A 19,686-nucleotide genomic window follows, 5' to 3' on the forward strand; every position below is an offset into this window, starting at 1 on the left:
ACAAAAAGGTACTTCTACATGTCTGCCTCAACAAGAATTAATCTTGCCCATCTTGCCTAAACCTCGCAAGATATGTTTAAGCTTCCCACATTTTCAGATATATCTCTGGTAGGAATATGATCACAGACCAACCTGGAGTGGAGAATCCAGTATTTTTTATTTCTATCTGCCACAGCCCTGAAAAATCAAACATACACACAAACCTGGAAAACATTGCTGAAAAAGTAATTTGCATATTATCAACTTGCAGCAGGTTGCTCAGAGAAGCTGTGAATGTCACGCTCCTGGAAGATCAGGCTAGATAGAGCTCTGAGCAGCTTGGTGGAAGGTGTCCCTGCCCATGGAAAAGATTTGGAACTGGATGATCGTTTATATCCCTTCCAACCTGGACCATTCTATCATTCTGTGATTCTTTGAGACTATCCATCTGGAGATGAAATGTATTATCTGTTGTCATTGCTCTCCATGCTATTGAAGTGGCAGGTATGTAAATTTTATGCAGGTCTACAAAATTAATCATATTTAGATTTTTACTGTTTAATAAAATTAGAAAAACTAGTAACAAGATAAAAAACAAGTTTATATTTCATAGTTGTTTGTTTGTCATTGCACACCAAGTACATGTGAGATTTCTACACTGGAGCATTAATTATTATTATTTCAATTATTATTATTTCTACTACTTTCTTCTTTTTCTAAGAAAAAAAAACACCTAGTCAGAAATTACAGAAACAAAATTATAATCTGGTATAATTTGAGCAAAATATATTAGCAACCTTACTTATAAGAATTTAGATTTAAATCTACACTCAGGGATTACAACACATATCTGCACAGAGTGCAAAATTAATCTTTACTCAGGAATTCGAAATTTCCTGAACTGTAAGAAATATAGCTGTTACAAAATGCTCCAAGCCAGAAAGTTTGATTTTTTTTCCTTGACAGAGCATGTTGTCATATAATTAAAACAATGTACCTGCCATATCTTGTCACATACTTGGAAAAAGGGTACTAAACCCCCAAGCTTGATTCTACAAAACACAGATGAAGGAGTGTACTGAACAGAGGTTGTACCATTGAATGCAGTAGTATGAGCAGTGAAGCTATTGAACATCAGGGACCTTTAAAAAATATGACTAACAAGCAGTAGAAAAACAAGCTAGAAGCTGATTTTATGGTGTGGCTGACAGCTCTTGGCACACTAAGTTTCACAGTGGAAGAAAAGACATGGCAAATTCTATTTCCTTGGAATTATCTGTATTCTACTGAACACAATAATAAAACTCCTCAAGTAACACACAGAAGGTAACTAACTCCTCACACTGAGAAAACTTTGAGAATCCCAAAGATTTTAACAAACTCTGTTTCTTAAGCTTAAAAAGTAGAATAGACAGATTAAATTTGTTCCCTCTGTTGAATTTTCAAAACTTCTAGAAAAAAAACTCCAAACATTATTAATACCAATACAAGAAAAGGTATATTGGCAAAGTATATTATTCTTAGAGCATTAGTGTCTGATGTATCATCACTGTCCTTTGTGCACATTGTTGTAAAGTATTATATATCTGCTTTAATTGCAATTGTGAAACCTAACTATGTAAAAGCATAGGATTTCTACAAGGCATAACTATTTCCAATCTCATAAAGTCAACTGAAAAATACTGCACAGTATTTTAAAAAATTCTTAAAATTATGTCAAAATAATCACTTCTTAGATCTTCATCAGCCAGTATCATGCCACAGTGACCACAGCACATTTCAATCATAATTTTAAATAATAATGGATACTCGCATTACAAATAAGAATTTTTTTAAGCACACACAGAGAAAACAAAATTTCAACTGACAGTATTATGAAAGATATGAAGGACAGTATATGTAAGATAAAACATTTTGAACCATAATTAATGCATACTCTCACCTTAGGTGGAAGTCTGGAATTCTCAAAGATCTTTGCAACAGCAGATAAAATACCACACATGAGTGCAGAAATCAGCATCATCACTCCAACTGCTGTTAACCAGGACATACTGCAGAAATAGCACAAACTTTCTGCTGATGTGCATACAATGACATGGACAGCACACAGCATCAGACACATCAAGTAAAACAGCAGAGAGAACAGTGGAGAGGAGAGGGGCACTTCAAATTCTGCCCGCTTGCTCAGGGCTTTTGGAACACTGAGCAAAAGCAGCAGCAGAACCTAGAAAAAAAATAGGGGATTAATACTCTAAAAATTTGGGTTAGCTAAAACATACCATAAGAATTCACACAAAAAATCATTCTGTTGTCATCCACATCATTCTGCTAATATGTGTACTTTATCAAAAAAGCCTGTGAAGAATTATGTTGGATTCCTTTTCCCCCAGTAAGATTCTACCATATAAATGGGAGCACCAAATATTGTCTTTTCATTTATAAAGGGCTTAAACACACAAGTTCCCAAGTTTAATAAATCATCATTTGCCTCCTCACCTGTGGCAACCAATGATATGAATGACCTTCATTCCCTGTAAAAGACCTTGAACTCCTAATCTCAAAATAGTTCCTAAGCAAACAAATTTGACCCATTGTTTGTCATCTGTAAAAGTCTGAAGTTAATATGCTCTGTCAAAGGCAATTTATTTCCTGTAGGAGACGTACATATGTATGAGATCCTGCTGAGCTAAATAGCTTCCCAAAGGAGGGGAAGTTCTCCTACTATCACAAAGTGTATGCTGAATTTCTAGCTTACAAATTCTCAGAGTATTTATTTCTTGTATCTCTCCTTATCTTAATTGAATTTATTGGTTTTACTTTCACTTTGCTCTGACCTGCACACAGATCAGGCAGAATTCCAAGTTTTGTCTTTCGTAACTGTAGCAGCAGAGATGACTAATACAACGAAACTTTCTGCTACTCATATACAAACCTTTACCAAAAAGTGGGAAACTTCAGCCACACTAAAATGCTAAGCTAAATGCTTTGCAAGCTGCAGAGATGGAACTAGGACTAGACCAACCTCAATCAGCTGGTACTAGGGCAAGATTAAAACAAATCAAAACAAAACCAATTATATCACACCATCGTCAATCTGTAGTCTTTCACTGTCACTCGCCAAGACCTATGCCTAAAATTTTTCCCACACTGCAGTGAGGCAAAATAAAGTAGACCCATTAAAAAAAAAAAAAAAAAAAGAAAAAAGAAAACCCACAACAACAAACAAAACAAAAAAATGCTTTCCAATAGTTTGCTGCTTCTTCATATTCTACTGCATATTTCATCTGGTTATGAAAATATGCAGTTTTGAGTATCACATTGGCTTAAGTCTTACAGTTCAACACATCACTCAAAATTAAAACTAAAACACCACTCATGGCAGGAAAAGACTCAAACTGTAGATATCTACCAAACTAAATTTAGGTCTTTTGAGCAAATGCACTGTTATCAGTTCACTCAGAGGTATACTTCTCATCTGAAACACACGATAATTGGCATTTATAGCATAGTGTAGTTTGAAGCGACATCTGAGTTTCTCTACTCTTAATTACTCAGTGAAGGTGGTAAATCAATACCAAGACAAAAACATTTTGGAAGCAAGGCAGTTTCTTGAGTGTAGCACTGGAGAAAAGAAAAAACTCCAGTCATTTTGCTGGAGTCTTACAGTTATGCTGAGCATACACTTCTCAACAGAAATTTCTGTGGTTAGTAGCTGCACATTTTTGACAAAGGCTGACTGTGTACAACACCTAAGATTAATTTTCCAGAAATAGTAAGCTTCTCCAACTGCATTCCAGAAAAAAAAAAAAAAAAATCCAGTGCTTCAGATCTAAATTGTCAACAGCTTGAATGCATAGGTTCTGGAAACAAGGGAACAAAGAAAGATACGCACCTTCAGCTTTGCACTGAACTTTGTCCACCTCCAGATCTTCCATCTGTAAAGCAGGAACAGAACCTACCGTCTCATCTACCCAAGGGCACTGCGCAATTCATTCCTCTGATCAGCAGTGTGACAAACCCCACTGAGCAGTCTACCAGAAAGCCATTTCAGAAGCATTCTGTATGCAGACAGCTGTGCATGGGTGACAAGGCAAAGAGCCCTGCCAGGACAACGAAGACTCAGCACTTGAGTTTTCCCCAAAACATTAGTCGGAGAGATCCACTTAAAATTAAAGATACGATACATCTTATCCTTTTAACTATGGGAGATACGAAGAGGTAACCCTACAACAAGAATTTATTTCAGGATTCTTAATCTATGATTACAAGGAACAATTCCTGGAACGGTAAAGTTTGCCATATAAGGTATTGCCTGTTTGGAGCAGCTATACTCAATATTAGATAAAGAGGAACAGCTAGGGATTTACTTGCTAGACTTTTTTTTCCTAATGTGGTAAAGCTACTCAAGAATAGAAGGCTAGCTAATTTGGGAGTAATTGAAGCAGGTAGCACATCTGCACATCTACTGTAACTAGCTACACTAAAACATAATTCATATCAAAAGCACTCTTGAATAATTTTAAAGGCCAGATTTTACTTTAAAAGGAATATTAATTTTATCAAGCAGAATGTCAGCCAGCCCTAAGAACCCATACTCAGAATTTTAAAGACCAGTAAGTGTATACTGTAGACCAAGATACTTTACTTTTGTGCACTTAACTTTTTCACAGAAAGAACTATTTTCATACCTCCATAATGATCACAGTCCCCACCATCATTGAATACATGTCATATTGTGCCACTTGTTTGCTTAATGAAGAACTCAAAGTCTTGAGGGCCTCCAAGTATTGCTTCAGGACCTTCTTGCCAAGATTTAAGAGTATTTCTGAATTATTCCCCTCTAAATACAGTTTGATCCAATTACCATGGGATTTTTCTGCTATCTTAAAATGTTCATATCCAGGATCTGGAGAAACAGGGAGAAAAGAAGCAAGAAGATCCATGAACAAAGAAAGATTATTTGGAGATGTGATAAGTGTATAAAAACATATAATTGCTATGGCAGTTGAAAATTTGTTCACAGGTACAAAATTATACTATCTTCCTGCAATGATAACAGTTATTTGAAATAAAAGCAATTAATTCTCACCTAACAAACTGTCGAGACCTCTAACAATTGACAAAACAACCATTCATATTTACAAAGAGTTTCCAGGACAAACAATTCAGCTACTCTGGGGGATTTGGAGGGGTGAAAGATAGAAAGCAATGTTGTCCACTGGAACTACTCATTATCCAGAACGTATTGTATAAGCTAAGTAGGAAATGATCAAATAGCCAATGTCTAGGGAAAACACTAAAGGAGACAACACACACCACATCAGATGGTAGTATGAGTGCACTGAGAACTGAAAGAATGGCAGAGCTCAGAGGGTTTTAACCAGCAGTGTATAGTGTACCTAGCTGGAGGCCTCTTGATAGCAGTGTCCCCTAAGGGTCAACATAGGGTCCAGTGAAGTTTAACTTATCCACAATGACTTGGATAAAGGTATAGACGCCTCCTCTCATCAAGTTTACTGATGACACAAAGCTGAGACAAGTGGCCAATACCCCAGAGGGATGTGCAGCCCTTCAGAAGGACTTGACAGGCTGGAGGGATGGGAAAAGAAGAAACTTCTGAAATTCAACAGAGGCCAGTGCAGGGTCCTGCACCTGCAGAGGAACAACTCCAGGCACCAGCACAGGCTGGAGCTGATCTGCTGGAAAGCAGCTTTGTGGAGAAGGACCTGGGGGCCCTGGTGGACAACAAGCTGTCCATGAGCCAGTAGTGTGTCCTGGGGGCCAAGGAGGCCAGTGGGATCCTGGGGTGCATTAGGAAAAGCATTGCCAGCAGATCAAGGGAGGTGGTCCTGCCCCTCTATCAGCCCTGGTGAGGCACATCTGAAATGCTGTGTGCAGTTCTGGGCTCCTCAGGACAAGAGAAACACAGAGCTCCTGGCGCAGTTCCAGTGGAGGGCAACAAAGATGATGAGGGGACTGAAGCATCTCTTCTACAAGGAAAGGCTGAGGGAACTGGGCCTGATCAGCCTTGAGAGGAGATGGCTGAGAGGGGACTTCATCAATGCCTGTAAGTATCTGAAGGGAGGGTATCAAGAGGATGGAGTCAGGCTCTTCTCAATGGAGCCCACCAACACGCAGGAGTCTGCCTGTTGACAAGAGGCAGCACAGTAACACAGGAAGTTCTACCTAAACATGAGGAAGAACTTCTTTATTCTGTGGGTGGCTGAGTACTGGAACAGGTTGCAAGGAAAGGCTGCAGAGCCCTTTTCTCAAGATATTGCAAAAGTTGCCTGGACACATTCCTGAGTAATATGCTGTGGGAGAACCTGCTTGAGCAGGATAGTTGGACTAGATAATCTGCAGTGATCTAATCCTAATTTATCTAATCTGTGATTCTGTTTTTCAAATACTAATCACTGAATACAGTATACATTCACAAAACAATTTCAGTTGATAACACATGGAAAGCAAGAGCATAACTTTCAGAAACTTGTATCTCACTGAAACTTATGCTATACATGAATATTCATATTTATCTGCATTTTTAATGAAAAAAAGATGTTTAATTTTACTTCACACCAATAATACTTGCTATTTCCCTGCAATTTGACTTGAAAAACTTGAATGGTAATGATAACTTAGGTACAAAAGGTTGATTTGAAAATTTTTATTTAACTTGCAGTTCTTCTCTTCTTACCTGAAAGGAGGGTGAAACATTCGCTGTATAGTTTCAGACAAGAAAGGTTAAAACAATGACTGAAATAACTACACTGTCACTAAGACTTACGTTACAGCTTTTTTTCACTCCTTGTAGATGAATAGTGTATTCCACTTGGAAAAAAAAACTCTTTATTTTTTGTTAAGCCTTTTCAGCAAAAGTACATTATTAAATCCAGAAACATTTTAAATTTTATTTCAAGTGAATGAAGGTGAATGAAGTATTTCTATTCACAATTCGTATAGTCATGCTTAACTGTGCTTACTATTTGCAGGTCTCTTATTATACCAGACACTTCATCATCTACTATGGGCTGAATTCAAAGTGAGAATTTTAAAAGGCAATGTTTAACTCAAAATGTCCAGTCTGTTTTCCCCAGACTTCTAGCAGATTCCAAGGCATGCTAACTCTGCTATGCAGGGGGCTTGCAGGGATCTGCTAGAAAGTACAATCCAGCTAGCAGCAAACACTTATATATCAAGGTAGCTGTCAGTGCATAAAGAGGATTTTATTTCCTTCCTGTAATTCTTTTAACTTCCCTGTAAAGTTTCTCTTCTAGTACATTTGAAATAAGAGTTAAATATTCATACGTTTGAGGACATCCATAAAGGATCATCTAAAATGAGCTTTAATCAAACTGAGATTGGACATGACATTTTTTCATTACACAGAAGACTGAAATGAGTTCAAGCTGTATTTTGAAACATAAATAAATTCCCTCCACATCTTCTACTCCTCCTCTGCTCCCCTTTCATGCTTCTTGACTAGTATCCCTCTTCATTCCTTTTAGCATTTTTATTGCATTCTCATCTAACTCTTTCCATGTTAACTGCCCACCAAAACCACTGTGTCTGAGTTATGAGAGATTTTTAGTCAAATCCTCATGAATGAGTATTTTAAAGATTTTGCAGACAGTAATAAAAGACCATGGTTGCCAAATTTCATTTGAGAACTCCAGTTATATTGGTTCAGTGGCACATTTATATGCAGGAAGCATAAAATAAGAAAGGTCACAGACACAAAGTTGGAGAAGCATTTTGGTAACAGGCAGGTAATACTCCGGTATAGGATACTTACAAGACAAGTCAAAATTGAAGCAAAATCCAAAGCAAGTTTACCCAGCTGCACATTTTGCAAAGCACTGGCAATGTTTTACTTGCATTGTATTATATTAGCAATTTGTGCTTCAGCCTCACTACCATGTTATCACAACCAGATGGTTAAGCTTTGCAAGCATCTGTTCGACAACAGTCTCACTTAATTCTTGTCACAGGCAGCAATCATTTCAAAAGACTTGTAAGGAAAGAATGAATAACCTAAGTGACTTCTCCAGTTTCAATATATAAATGTCCCAGTAAAAATCAAATTATTTTAATCTAATACAAGTTCAGGATCAGTCCCAAATTGAAAAGCTTGCACTCATTTTAATAACGCCACCCAACTTACTCTCAAGCATGACTCTTCATTCCACCGTAAAATGTCTTTCAAAGAAAAGGTCCTAGTTTATCATTCAACTACATGTCCAGAAGTTCAGAACGTGAGGGAAGCATTGCTAGATACCTAAGGCTGCCTATCTTACACTGAGGTATGAACTTGCTCAAAAACCCAAAGTGTGTTTTTAGATATTTCTTTCAGCTTTTTAATTTTTGCTAGCTACTTTTATTCTCCTTTTTCAGACTTTTTCTTTCGCTGCATGTATCCACATCTATCAAAAGAAAACTTCATCCCTCACATCACAATTTATTAGCATGTTTCAAAAAGTTACATTTTAAATAATAAATCCCTTAGTCAAACTTCAAGATTCTCATGTAAAATTTAAGTTACTTGAAGACAGGTTTAAGTGTGAGGATTCTTTTGCACCTCGATAAAGTAAAGCCCAAGTCCCATTAAATGTTGTACAACCTTAGTTTGAAAACGCATATTCATTTGAACAAATACGGGGAGAAAAATTATTGATCTGCCTTCATAGTGCTCCTTATTTATTAACAGATATATTTAAAACACATGTGAAGATGAAAAGAAATTTTTGTGCACTGTTACAGTTTGCTATTAACATTGGAGCAGCTGAATCCAAGGAAATCCATGGCTTCTTTATGAAACAGTTTATAAAGGTCATTCTGCTTTCCCATCTGACTGCAAATCAACTCAACTGACATCTGACTTCATCTCATTGTGTTAAGGAAACTAACATTCCACCAAAAAGGAATGCATATTTTATAATATAGCTTAAAATGGGTGAGTCTTTTCCTGCTATGACTGACTCTGTCATCATCCTCAAGGTCCCAACAGCTGGTGCTCTAACCCCTGTGCTGTAAATTACAGCACTAGACAGGAATGCCATGTTTTCCCCTTCAGTAGAGCTCATTGGTTTTGACCTCAAGAGTTCAAAATATTTTTTTAAGGCAGGAAGGCTGATGCTATCCTTTCAAGTATTTCCAAATATATCTTTCACTTTAAACTGAAGTCCCAGTTATGGGCATTTCTCTTAGCATTGACCTGAAATGTTATAATCCGGTAGATGTTACTAGCTGAGAATCTGCATTGGAAAGCTTGAAACTGCAGCAGCAGTTTCAACATGAGTGATGTCCAGCTAAGCAACTGTGAGTCAAGTCCAACTGACTCCAACTACCTTTTAGGGTTTCTTTCCCCCAAAAAACCTGGCAGCAGACCTTGTTTGTGGAACTCAGAAATTATATAGCCCAAGAGCTGTTGGCACAACTCTGATGAGGGTTCAGATGTTCTACAAATAAAGATCAAAAGGCTCTGAGTAGGGTGAGCTAAAGAAGATTGCTCAGATCTCTGTCCAGTCAGGTACTGAATGTTTACCTCCACAACCTCTCTTGCCAACTCATTCTAGTCTTCGACAAATCTTACCTAAAAAGGTTTCCTCTAAATTTTTTGTGGGGACCACCAATTAGACCCTTGTTCCATCATGTTTATTCCCTCCCATCATGTATACCCTACATTGCTAAGACTCCTCCTGAACAGTCCTAGCACCCTCAGCCCCTCCTCGTATGACAGACATTCCAATCCCTTCATCACTTTCATGACCATGCACTGCACTCACTATGTTATACCCACCACATTGTGGTACTGAGAATCCCAGCACCAGACCCAAGACTCCTGATGTCCACTCACCACAGCTGATACAAGAGGCAGGACTGACCAGCTGATGACTGTCCTCCTAATGCCACCTTGGATGCTATTGCCCTTCCTTTCATGAGGGTGCTCTGCTGCCTGATGTTCAACCTGATGCTCCCCAACTCACCCCACGGTTGTTCTTCCAGCTGTTTCCAGTCAAAATCCAATCTGCACGGGTACAATGGGATTCCTTCTTCCCAGCTGTAGGATTTGCCATTTCCCTTTGCTGAACCTTAAGAGGTTCCTGACAGCCCATTTCTCCAGCCTGTCAAAGAGCCTCTGAGTGGCAGCAGACCCACCTATTGCATCAAGCACTTCTCCCAGATTTCTATTGTTTATTTCCCTTGCTGAGATACCACTTTGTCCCGCTGGCCAGATCATTGATGAAGATGTTAAATAGTTCTGGCTTGAGTCAAGCCCTATGGTTGATCACAACAGCCTTCAGGGGGACTTTGTGCTGCTGATCACATTCACGTGAACCCAGCAGCTGAGCCACTTTTCAGTCCATCTCACTGTCCAGTTATCTAGCCTGAAATACAACAGGATGGCTCAAGCACCACATGAGCACCACAGATGGTGAACATAGGACTTCCTCTAGTTGTTTGGAAAGCTATAAATTCCTTACAATCCATCTGTCTGCACTAGACACCCATACAATATTGTCCATGTTGGTCTGTGCACTAATCCTGACCCAGAAGTTCTCAACTATTTCATCATCCACTCCCAGGCACAGCTACACGCCTGTCACCACTCATTTACATAAAGATCCATTTTCCCCCCTCACATGCCCAACTTAAAATCTTAGAATTGTAGAATTATTCAGGCCGGAAGTTAGCTTTTAAGATTATCTCATTCATTGCCAGCACTGTTAATGCAGAAATCTTTCACTAGATCACCACTCATTATTGGTTTCCAATTAGACATTAGGCCATCGACTTTACAGACATGCAGCAAATTTCTTATTCATTACAGTGTCCATTTGTCAAACTGTATCACCCTAACAACAGCAGCAGATATGTTCAGGGAGGCCTTACCAAGGGCCTTACTGGAAAGTCTAAGTAGATGACACATCTTTTGTTCACTGATGCATTTACTCCATCATAGAAGGACACTAAATTAGCCAAGCACAATTTTCCCATGGCAAAATAGTGTCATCCATGTTCAATAACCTTTTTGTCTTCCACATGTGTTGAAATGTCTTCCAGGAACTGTTTTGTGATCAGCACAGAGTTGAAGCTGACTGGTTAAGCAGTTCCCAGGATCCTCCTTTCTACCTTTTTTTAAAAGAGTGCAACCTTCTTGAACATGTGTAGGAGATATAGGCTGTAGTTGAATCACCCAGACTAAGCCACATTGCTGAGGCCTTTAGGCCTCAGCACCGAGGCCTGTAGTTGTGCCACAGATAGAAATTCGGTGCCAGAGTTGTGTCACAGTTAGAATTATAGCTTAAGGTGTTAACAAGGGTCAAAGGGTTTTATAGTAGCTAGCAAGTATAGTAATTGGTGTGGACACAGTAGCTGCCTTAAACAGTTTATTAAACAATAAGTGTTTGCATTCTTCCCTGTGCCATGTGCCAATGAGAATACATCACTAACTGTAAACTGTATGGAGGGTATAAAACCTGCCATCTCTCACACAATAAAGAGAGAAACGTAGCATTGATCATATTGGTTGTATCTGCGTTTGCTTTGCCGACTTCCCTTCATTATAGGGGCTCCCCTGCGACTTCGAACATAAATCAGACTACTGAATATAATAACTTCTCTGCAAGGTAACCTCTTTCTAGGGGAATCTTGACAGATGTATAAGTACCTCTAGTGGGATGGTGGGATGGCATTTATCTTCACTAAAAAGCCATGCAAAACAAATGGCCATTCATGCATGCTCATATTAGTCACAGAGTTAGCGACATTGTCTTTAGCATTTCCAAGCCTGAAGTAACCATGTCAGACAACACTAAATGAACAGGTCTGCCAGACTTAACTGAACAGACCAAAGCATTAATCTATACCCTCGCACATCTAGGACACTCTAAGAGAAACAAGATCCCTCTAAGAAGTCTACAGAAACAAGGGAAATTGACATTAAGACTGTAAAAAAAGCTACCATGATGTGGACCTAGACTTGCACCATGTTACTGACACTTTCCGTTAGTGAAAGGAGAGGAGGTCATTGTGGATGCTTTGCCTCCCAAACTCTTTCCAGTAAGGAAGCACCTCTAATAAGTTTGCAGTCACAAGTTAGCAGCATAAAAAATTCTTACATTTTTATACTCAGAAATTTTGACTTTCATTTCTCAAATGAAAGCTACAAGTTGAAATTAGGCTGCTCCCAGAAAAAAAAAAAAAAAAAAAAAAAAAAAAAAAAAAAAAAAAAAAAAAAAAACCCACAGATATAAACCAGAAGCTGGTAGTTTCAGCAGTGTTTGCAGAAATACCTCCAGATGAACTTTTGTGATGGCTTTTCAGTAACACAGTCATATCCTGAAACCCCTCAACAGGGCAAGTTCCTCACTTGACACAACTGGGTTAAGTGAAATCTGTACAGAATAAAAATGTCAGAAGAGATGGAGCATTGGTCCTCCTATAGGCATGTTGCTGCAACAAGCAGAATTTGTTCTGTTGAAATTCCTGAACAAGATTTAATTATGATTAGAAGCTGTGATGTTGAAAGGTAATTGATTCTTGACCTAGAATGATCACTTTGCTAAAATTTATGTTGCTATCCACCTTAATTATTCCTAGCTGTAAAACAACTCTGCATTCTCATTTAGGTATTTTAATAAGTCAACAGATTATAAATCAATTGACAAGCTTCACAGTCACTTTAAGACATCTTCCAATGTCAATGGTAAAATATTCTCCTTTACTCTCTGACTCAATTTTTTTCAAAAAATTACCATAATAACTTCATTATTTATACTGCAATTTTGTCATGCTTTCTAATAAAATACCACATTTTGCTAGGTTTGGTTTATTTTTTATAATTGTTTTTTATTCTTTCCTCCAAGTACACACATATACACACATTCATTTTTATTAAGAATTTCTCTAGGTTCTCATTCCTAGTAAATACATAAAAATGAAATAAAAAAATAACTTACCCTAAATTATCTCCCAATTTTACTTCAAGCATTTTTTTTATTTAAACCAGAAAATTCAGTCCATTGTGTTAACTCTCCAAATGGCTCAGAGTCAGTGCCCTATATATGACACCTCACAAAGAGCAGTTATGAAACCACTGAGATTTAACTACACTGGCAGTTTTACTTTAATCTTACTCCATCATTATTTTTACTCTTTTGCCAATCAGGAATATTAGCAATAATTTTAAAAACTGTATTCAGAAGCAGTGTATCAGAGTAGGTTGCAGAAAAGATTGAATTTGGTACAACTGTTCTGAATACTGTTCTCAAGAAAATAGCTATTTCACAGTGCAATGACATACTCCTGATTTTAAAAGTCCAAACTGTTTTATAAACAATCTCCTTTTAGTATATCTGTAACATTTTTTTAGTTAATTTACCTTTTTCATATGCAGGTGTATTCTCTTGCAGCAATCTGCTAAGCTGGAACCCATTCAAGTGCACAAAACGTAGCTGTTCTCTCATCGTCTTGCCTGCAACAACTGGCAATATAAGGTTCCCAACACTGTTTCTGGAAATTGGTAGGCCAAGACCTATTGCCAGAGTGCTAGCTAAATCTGTTTGCTGCACATGTTCAGGTTGGGCTAAAGGAACTAGAATGAACAAAAAAGAAGGAAAAAGAGAGGAAAAGCAGTGTTTCAATAAAAGGCCCATTCTACTTCTCCAGAGACAGCTGGCACCTTACTAGTTGCAAAATTGTTTCATTGGTATTCGACCAGCTATTTTAAGTGGTCTGCAGAGAGCTGACTGATCTTTTTCAGCCATTATCCTCTGCTGCTGTAAATCCAGTATTTATTAAATTCTTAGCCAGCACCACTCTTCAATGCTAACAACTTCTGTAAACACAACACAAATGTTATACAAGTCAGAAAACAGGTGGTCCAGGACATCACCTTAATATCAAGTTGCAGCATACATCTTAAGAGGGTTTCATAACTTTACCATTAGAAATAATAGAAAGAACTACAGTAGGCTAATTTAATATATGAACAAAGAATGAGAATCTAAAATAAGGCTGACAGCATTCCAGAAGCTTCACAATAAATATAATGACAACAGCACAAGATTTAATTAATATCAGGTTGCTAGGCAAACAGAACTAGACATCAGGAAAAGAATGTTGAGGCTCAAAATCCATGGGTACATACATGCAAATCCAGTGATTTTAAAAGGGTCATGTGTAAGATTCCATACTTACTGCAGTTATCAGGATTAGCCTTCAGTCCCTCAGAAATCTACAGACATGAATGATTTCATTAACATAACTAACCTTCTGCTTAAGATGGTTTTGCCAGCTGTTTGGTGGGGTTTTGTTATGGGTTTTTTTGTTAGGTGACAGTGCTTTTCTATTATGCTTTTATTTAATCCTCTTTGTAACTTCAGGCATTGAGTGTTTTGACTTAAATACAGTATAGAAAGAATTCTATATAGTCTTTATTCATCTCAAGGCTCATTTCAGGAGAATTAAAATTTCCCTCATTTCTCATCTAGCTACGATTAATCACATACTTGTACAGAATGCCATCTATAATCCATAAAGCCTCTTTGCATGAGTGCCTGTCTGTCAGCAGTTTTCAGATTTTGTCTTTAAAAGCAAGTTCTTAACTGGTTAAAAAAAGCCAAACTATCAAACACATTTAGCCAATCATGGGTGACACATCTCTGTCCAAGGCTATACAAGTAATACTCTGACAGCATACTAAATGCAAAAAGCCCACAGGATTACTATTTTGAGGTCTACCAAATTAACCACAGTACATTTTGTTTACAGTAAGATCATAAGGAGCAGTCACTAGAATCCTGATTACTGTACCAATGAAAAGTAAACTGCTGAGTATTTACAAAGGCATTAGAAATCATGAACTCTATCCCAAAAGACAGGTAAATAGATATATTTCATTGCAGTGTAAAAACTGCTCATTCAGTTTAAACCTTACAGAAACTAATTCCAATGAGCAAGAGACTGTATTTACAGAATCTGTACTCTTGTGGCCGGCCTGTCCACATATGCTAGTGAAATTCATAAAATAAAAATTTAGCCAAGAGCTTTGATCCACTCTTGACTTTGTTTAGTTAACAGACCTGAGAAGAGGTCAATAACTCTTTAAGCAGTGCTTTCTATTGCAGCTCAATAACACCTCTACAAACTACAGGAAAATCTACCTCCACTGTGCTGCAGGAACCTCCAGCAAGATAAATAAATCAAGGTTCTGCACACAGGTTTTAAAAGAAATCAGATGGAAATGAGCAAGTGGCAGAAAGAAAGGCAGGACGGAGTATTATTTTGGGGGAAATATACACTCCTGGTATAACTACATTCCACCAATTCACTCAGTCAAGGAGTTTATTTAACCACAACTCTAGCATGTAGACTAAAGATTCTCTAACACTCCATTTCTTTATTGCCTTTTGCCTTTAACTACCTGGCTTTTATTTTTTATTCTTATCTACAGGTAGAAAATCAGATTCAGAAACATGTAAACTCACATCAGTGATATAAAATTAACCAGCCTGTATAGTAAACACACTCATGGTCCATATTTCATCCTTAAGACTTAGTAACCAACAGTCATGTTATCAGTGCCATCACCTCTCACCCTTTCACAAGGGTCAGATCAATTTAATGTTAAAAAAAATCCTATTTCTAATAGTCTCTAGTCTCCCAAGGGCCTTCTTCCTCTTTCTGAGCAACTCTGTGTGAGAAATTGTCATTCATTCCTCTATCCTAGCTGTCTGAGAGACGAAAATGGAGGCCAAGGGAATATTCTGGCCATGAATGACAAAATTTAAACCCACTTCAAATAGGATTTTGCATCTACACCTATTCATTTACCATTACCCCAGTATCCTGACAACAGATCTCACTAGCTGTCAACACTCGGACAGGACAGTGCTGTAGGATTATCATCTCAGAAATACACAATTCTCTTAGTGGTTACAAAGCTTGATTCATGCTTTCACCAAGATACAGATGCCAGCTTTGGCTGAAACCAGAGTTTGGATCACACAGAACTGGCTTTGCCAAATAGCTGTAGAACAAAACAAAGCACCTTTCAAGAAGAATTCTAGAATAATATAAATTAGAGTTGCCAGTGTCTTCTTCTCCTGGTTTCAACTGGGACAGAGTTAGTTTTCTTCCTAGTATCTGGTACAGGGGCTGTTTTGGATTCTTTATGAGAATACTGTTGGCAACACACTGACTGATGCTTTAGCTGTTGGTAAGGAGGGCTTACTCTAAATCAAGAACTTTTTCACTTCCTGTGCTCTGCCAGTGAGCACGAGAAGCTGGGAGGGAACACAGTTGGAGCAGCTAACCTGAACTGGTCGAAGGAGCAGTCCATACCTCAGAGCATCACAGTCAGGACACAAACTGGAGGGAGCTGACCGGGGGCTGTGGATTGTTGCTTGAAGGGAGCTGGGCGCTGATCAGCAGGTGGTGAGCAATTGCATTGTGCATCACACGTTTCTCTTGGGTTTTGTTCCCCTCCCTCTCCTAGGTTTTATTACTCCCTCTCTCCCCTTCCCATTACAATAATAACTACTATAATCTACATATAATTATCATTGTTGTTCTTGTTTCAGTTATATACAGTAGTAGTGTTCCCATCCTATTAGAGTACACTATGCACTGGTATCTACTGGAGCCTTACACCAAGTACCACACGGCCACTCACTCACTCACTCACACCCTCCGTCCTGGTGGGGAGGAGAAAGAAGAGGTAAACCTCATGGGTTGAGATTAGAACAGTTTAACAATTGAAACAAAATTAAATATTATAATAATGATAATAGTTATAAAAAGGAGACAGGGAGAAGAATAAAACCCAAGAGAAACAAGTGATTCACAATAAAATTTGTCACCACCTGCTGACTGATGTCCAGTCCATCCCCAAGCAGTGACTTCCAGCCCCAGCTTATACACTAGAGATGATGTACCACAGTATGGAATATCCCTTTGGCCAGTTCAGGTCAGCTGTCCTTGCTATGCTCCTTAATGGCTCCTTTTGTACCTACCTGCTCAGTGGTAGAGCATGGGAAACAGAAAAGTCCTTGATTCAGAGTAAACACTAAAACACCAGTGTGTAATCAACATTATTCTCATACTGATCCAAAAAACAGTCCTATACCAGCTACTAAGAAGAAAATTAACTCTATTCCATCTGAAACTAAGACAGTTCTAAAAAAGGTCATGCTTCTTTGATCCTTACCACTTCTCTTCTCAAAAGCAGAGCTGATAAACAGCAGTGGTGTGTGCACTTCTCCTTCTGAAGAACCACCATGACTGCCTGTTTCAGACATCCCATGATCCCCACAAACAACTAATAAATTGGGCAGAGAAGCTTCCTCCTGCAAATCATAGAAAAAAATCTAAGTTACCATACAAACACAATTCATTTGTATCATTTCACTATCTTCATCATTTTCAAACATAGATGTCTCAAAATTAACTTCATTTTTGAAACTTGCTCACCCTGGGGCAGATATCAAGAGACGGCTGCAATTAAGTGTAACTCAGTAATGGTAACTTTTATAAGTTAAGGTACATTCATATCTAACACACTTGTCAACATCTTAGCCAAAAAAGGGCTTTTAAAAAACACTTGAATTTACAGAGTTACAAGAAACTGTCTGGAAGATTAAATAAAGACTATCACACCATGAGAAGAAAATCAGGACTCACAGAAGAGCCTCATTAACACAGAAATATTCCCTCTCTTCATTTCTTCAGCTTCACTAAGTTTTAATATACATACTCAATTATTAATATTGTAAATATTAACATAATATGAATGCAGTATTAAAAAATAATCCTATTTCTAATAGGGTTTCTATTTTCCCAAGGGCTTTAGGGGTTGAAATCTGACTGATTTGGGGTTGAAACCTGACAGGCAATGAAGACTAATTGTTAACGATTGTTGAAGAATGATGTTGAATGATGTGCATGTTCCTGAGTAAAGAGAAACAGAAACTTAAGTGAGGCCTGTCCAAGAATTTTGAGCTAACAAATCAAAGTCACAGAAAATTAACAGTCAATCAACAACGAAGTAGCTTTTATCATCTCTAGTTGTTACCAGTATCTATTCTATCCAAAAAATAAGGTGCTTTTATTATGCTGTATTCTAAAACTGACATAAAGGTTTGAATATAAATGGCAAAACCAAAGATACTAACAAACAGCAGCAAAATAACTGTAACATTCATAGAACTTCCACACACAGGAATTAACCTTTCTTTTCATGTAGTAATATCCATTTGACTAAAAATACTATTGAAATTTCATGATCAGCTATTCTGAATTGCAGTAGCCAAAAACAAACAACAAAAAAATCTTCAGGCCACCTGGAACTAGGACTTGGTATTTCAGACTTAGCTGGGTGACAGCTTAGCAAAGTGACAACCAGTATTTACCAATCTGAAAACAGATTCAGATGTGCTACACTCACTACAAAAAAAGCAGATTAAGACCACTTCTATTTGATTTTATCAAATATCTAGAATTAGGTATGCCTTCATAATTCTGGACATCAGAGCCATTAGCTACGCATGCCCATTACTCCTTCTGCAGAATTTCATTACTAGAAAGCACACCAACAACCATTTTACTTCACAAGTGATGGAAGAATTTTGGCAGGCATTCCTCTCTGCTTCCCACACACCAAGAGGGTGTTATTTCCCACAGCTGCCCAGAAGAGGCTGTTAACAGATGTTACTAAGGTCAGCCACCAAAGCCCTAAAAATGCTACACTGGGAAACGGCTCAGGCAGACAAGGAACCGAATACACACTTCAGTCTATGAATAAAGAAGCTACCAACAACCAGCAGGAATTTTAACATCAGTCCACAACTAACAGACACTGACCCAAGAGGAAGCTGTGTTACCTTTGAAAGAAGGGAAATATGAATCTTCTTCAATATGTTATCCATTTCGCGAAGTTTTGGACCCACTAATGGGCTGTTTGGCCCAGTCATATGACCAATATGGTCCAACCCAAGGTAATGTAGTATTAGGAGATCCCAGTCTTCTCTCTTTAACACTCTATCCAAATGTCTGGTAACATTATCATCAACCTCAAAGAAAAAGAAAACAACTATGAAGTAATAAAATTCCCTCTTGTAAAAAGCACAAAAAAATTATCTACACTACCCATGAAAATTCCATAGAAGTTGACAAGATTACAGCCACTCGCAATGTTAATAAGAAAAAAAAAAACTGATTTTACTTCAATGTCAAGCAGACAAATACATTTGTCTTACAAAATAGATTCTTCACCCCATTTAACCTTTTCTGGTAAGGACACGTAAGATTACATACTGTCATGGGTTTTGTAAAGAGCATATTATTCTATTCCATCTGGGTGGAGCAGAATTGCTTATCTTTGCCCAAATGGGTCAGTGTCGCTTATCAGATGGTGGAGTGCTACTTATCTCTCTTCATTGTTTCACTACTTCCATGGGAATGTCTTCTGCTAATGGACCATTAAGAGCTCATCAATGACATTACACATTACACTGCACTATTGTAAGCTGCTCCACACAGGGAGGAGGAGCCAAACCATCTTACCCTAGATAAAAAGGAGCCACAGTCCCACTAGGGATCCAGTTTTTCCACCGGATCCCTGGAGGAAGACCAGACCCATCTCACCATTACTGGACCCTTTTTCTTCAACGGGACCATCTCTACTCCAACAGAACCACATCTGCC

At 38.0% G+C, this 19,686-nt stretch overlaps 1 protein-coding gene across 14 annotated transcripts in view; it reads right to left on the minus strand.

The window, feature by feature from the left end:
- The window catches only part of PIGG (phosphatidylinositol glycan anchor biosynthesis class G (EMM blood group)), a 97,782-nt gene that overhangs the window by 71,737 nt on the left and 6,359 nt on the right, over nt 1-19,686 (minus strand). For 13 of the 14 annotated variants that reach the window (XM_066181560.1, XM_066181558.1, XM_066181564.1 and 10 more), the window contains exons 4-8: nt 18,864-19,052; nt 17,192-17,330; nt 13,364-13,576; nt 4,668-4,885; nt 1,922-2,203 (exon numbers count right to left, since the gene is read on the minus strand). In XM_066181560.1, the coding sequence (XP_066037657.1) occupies nt 1,922-2,203; nt 4,668-4,885; nt 13,364-13,576; nt 17,192-17,330; nt 18,864-19,052 (1,041 nt within the window). The remainder of the gene's footprint in view (nt 1-1,921; nt 2,204-4,667; nt 4,886-13,363; nt 13,577-17,191; nt 17,331-18,863; nt 19,053-19,686) is intronic. The other variant, XM_066181562.1, reaches the window with a different exon arrangement.

The sequence above is a fragment of the Chamaea fasciata genome, unplaced genomic scaffold (assembly GCF_029207755.1).
Source record: "Chamaea fasciata isolate MVZ Bird 193981 ecotype frontalis unplaced genomic scaffold, bChaFas1.0.hap1 SCAF_4, whole genome shotgun sequence".
Taxonomy (NCBI): Eukaryota; Metazoa; Chordata; class Aves; order Passeriformes; family Sylviidae; genus Chamaea; species Chamaea fasciata.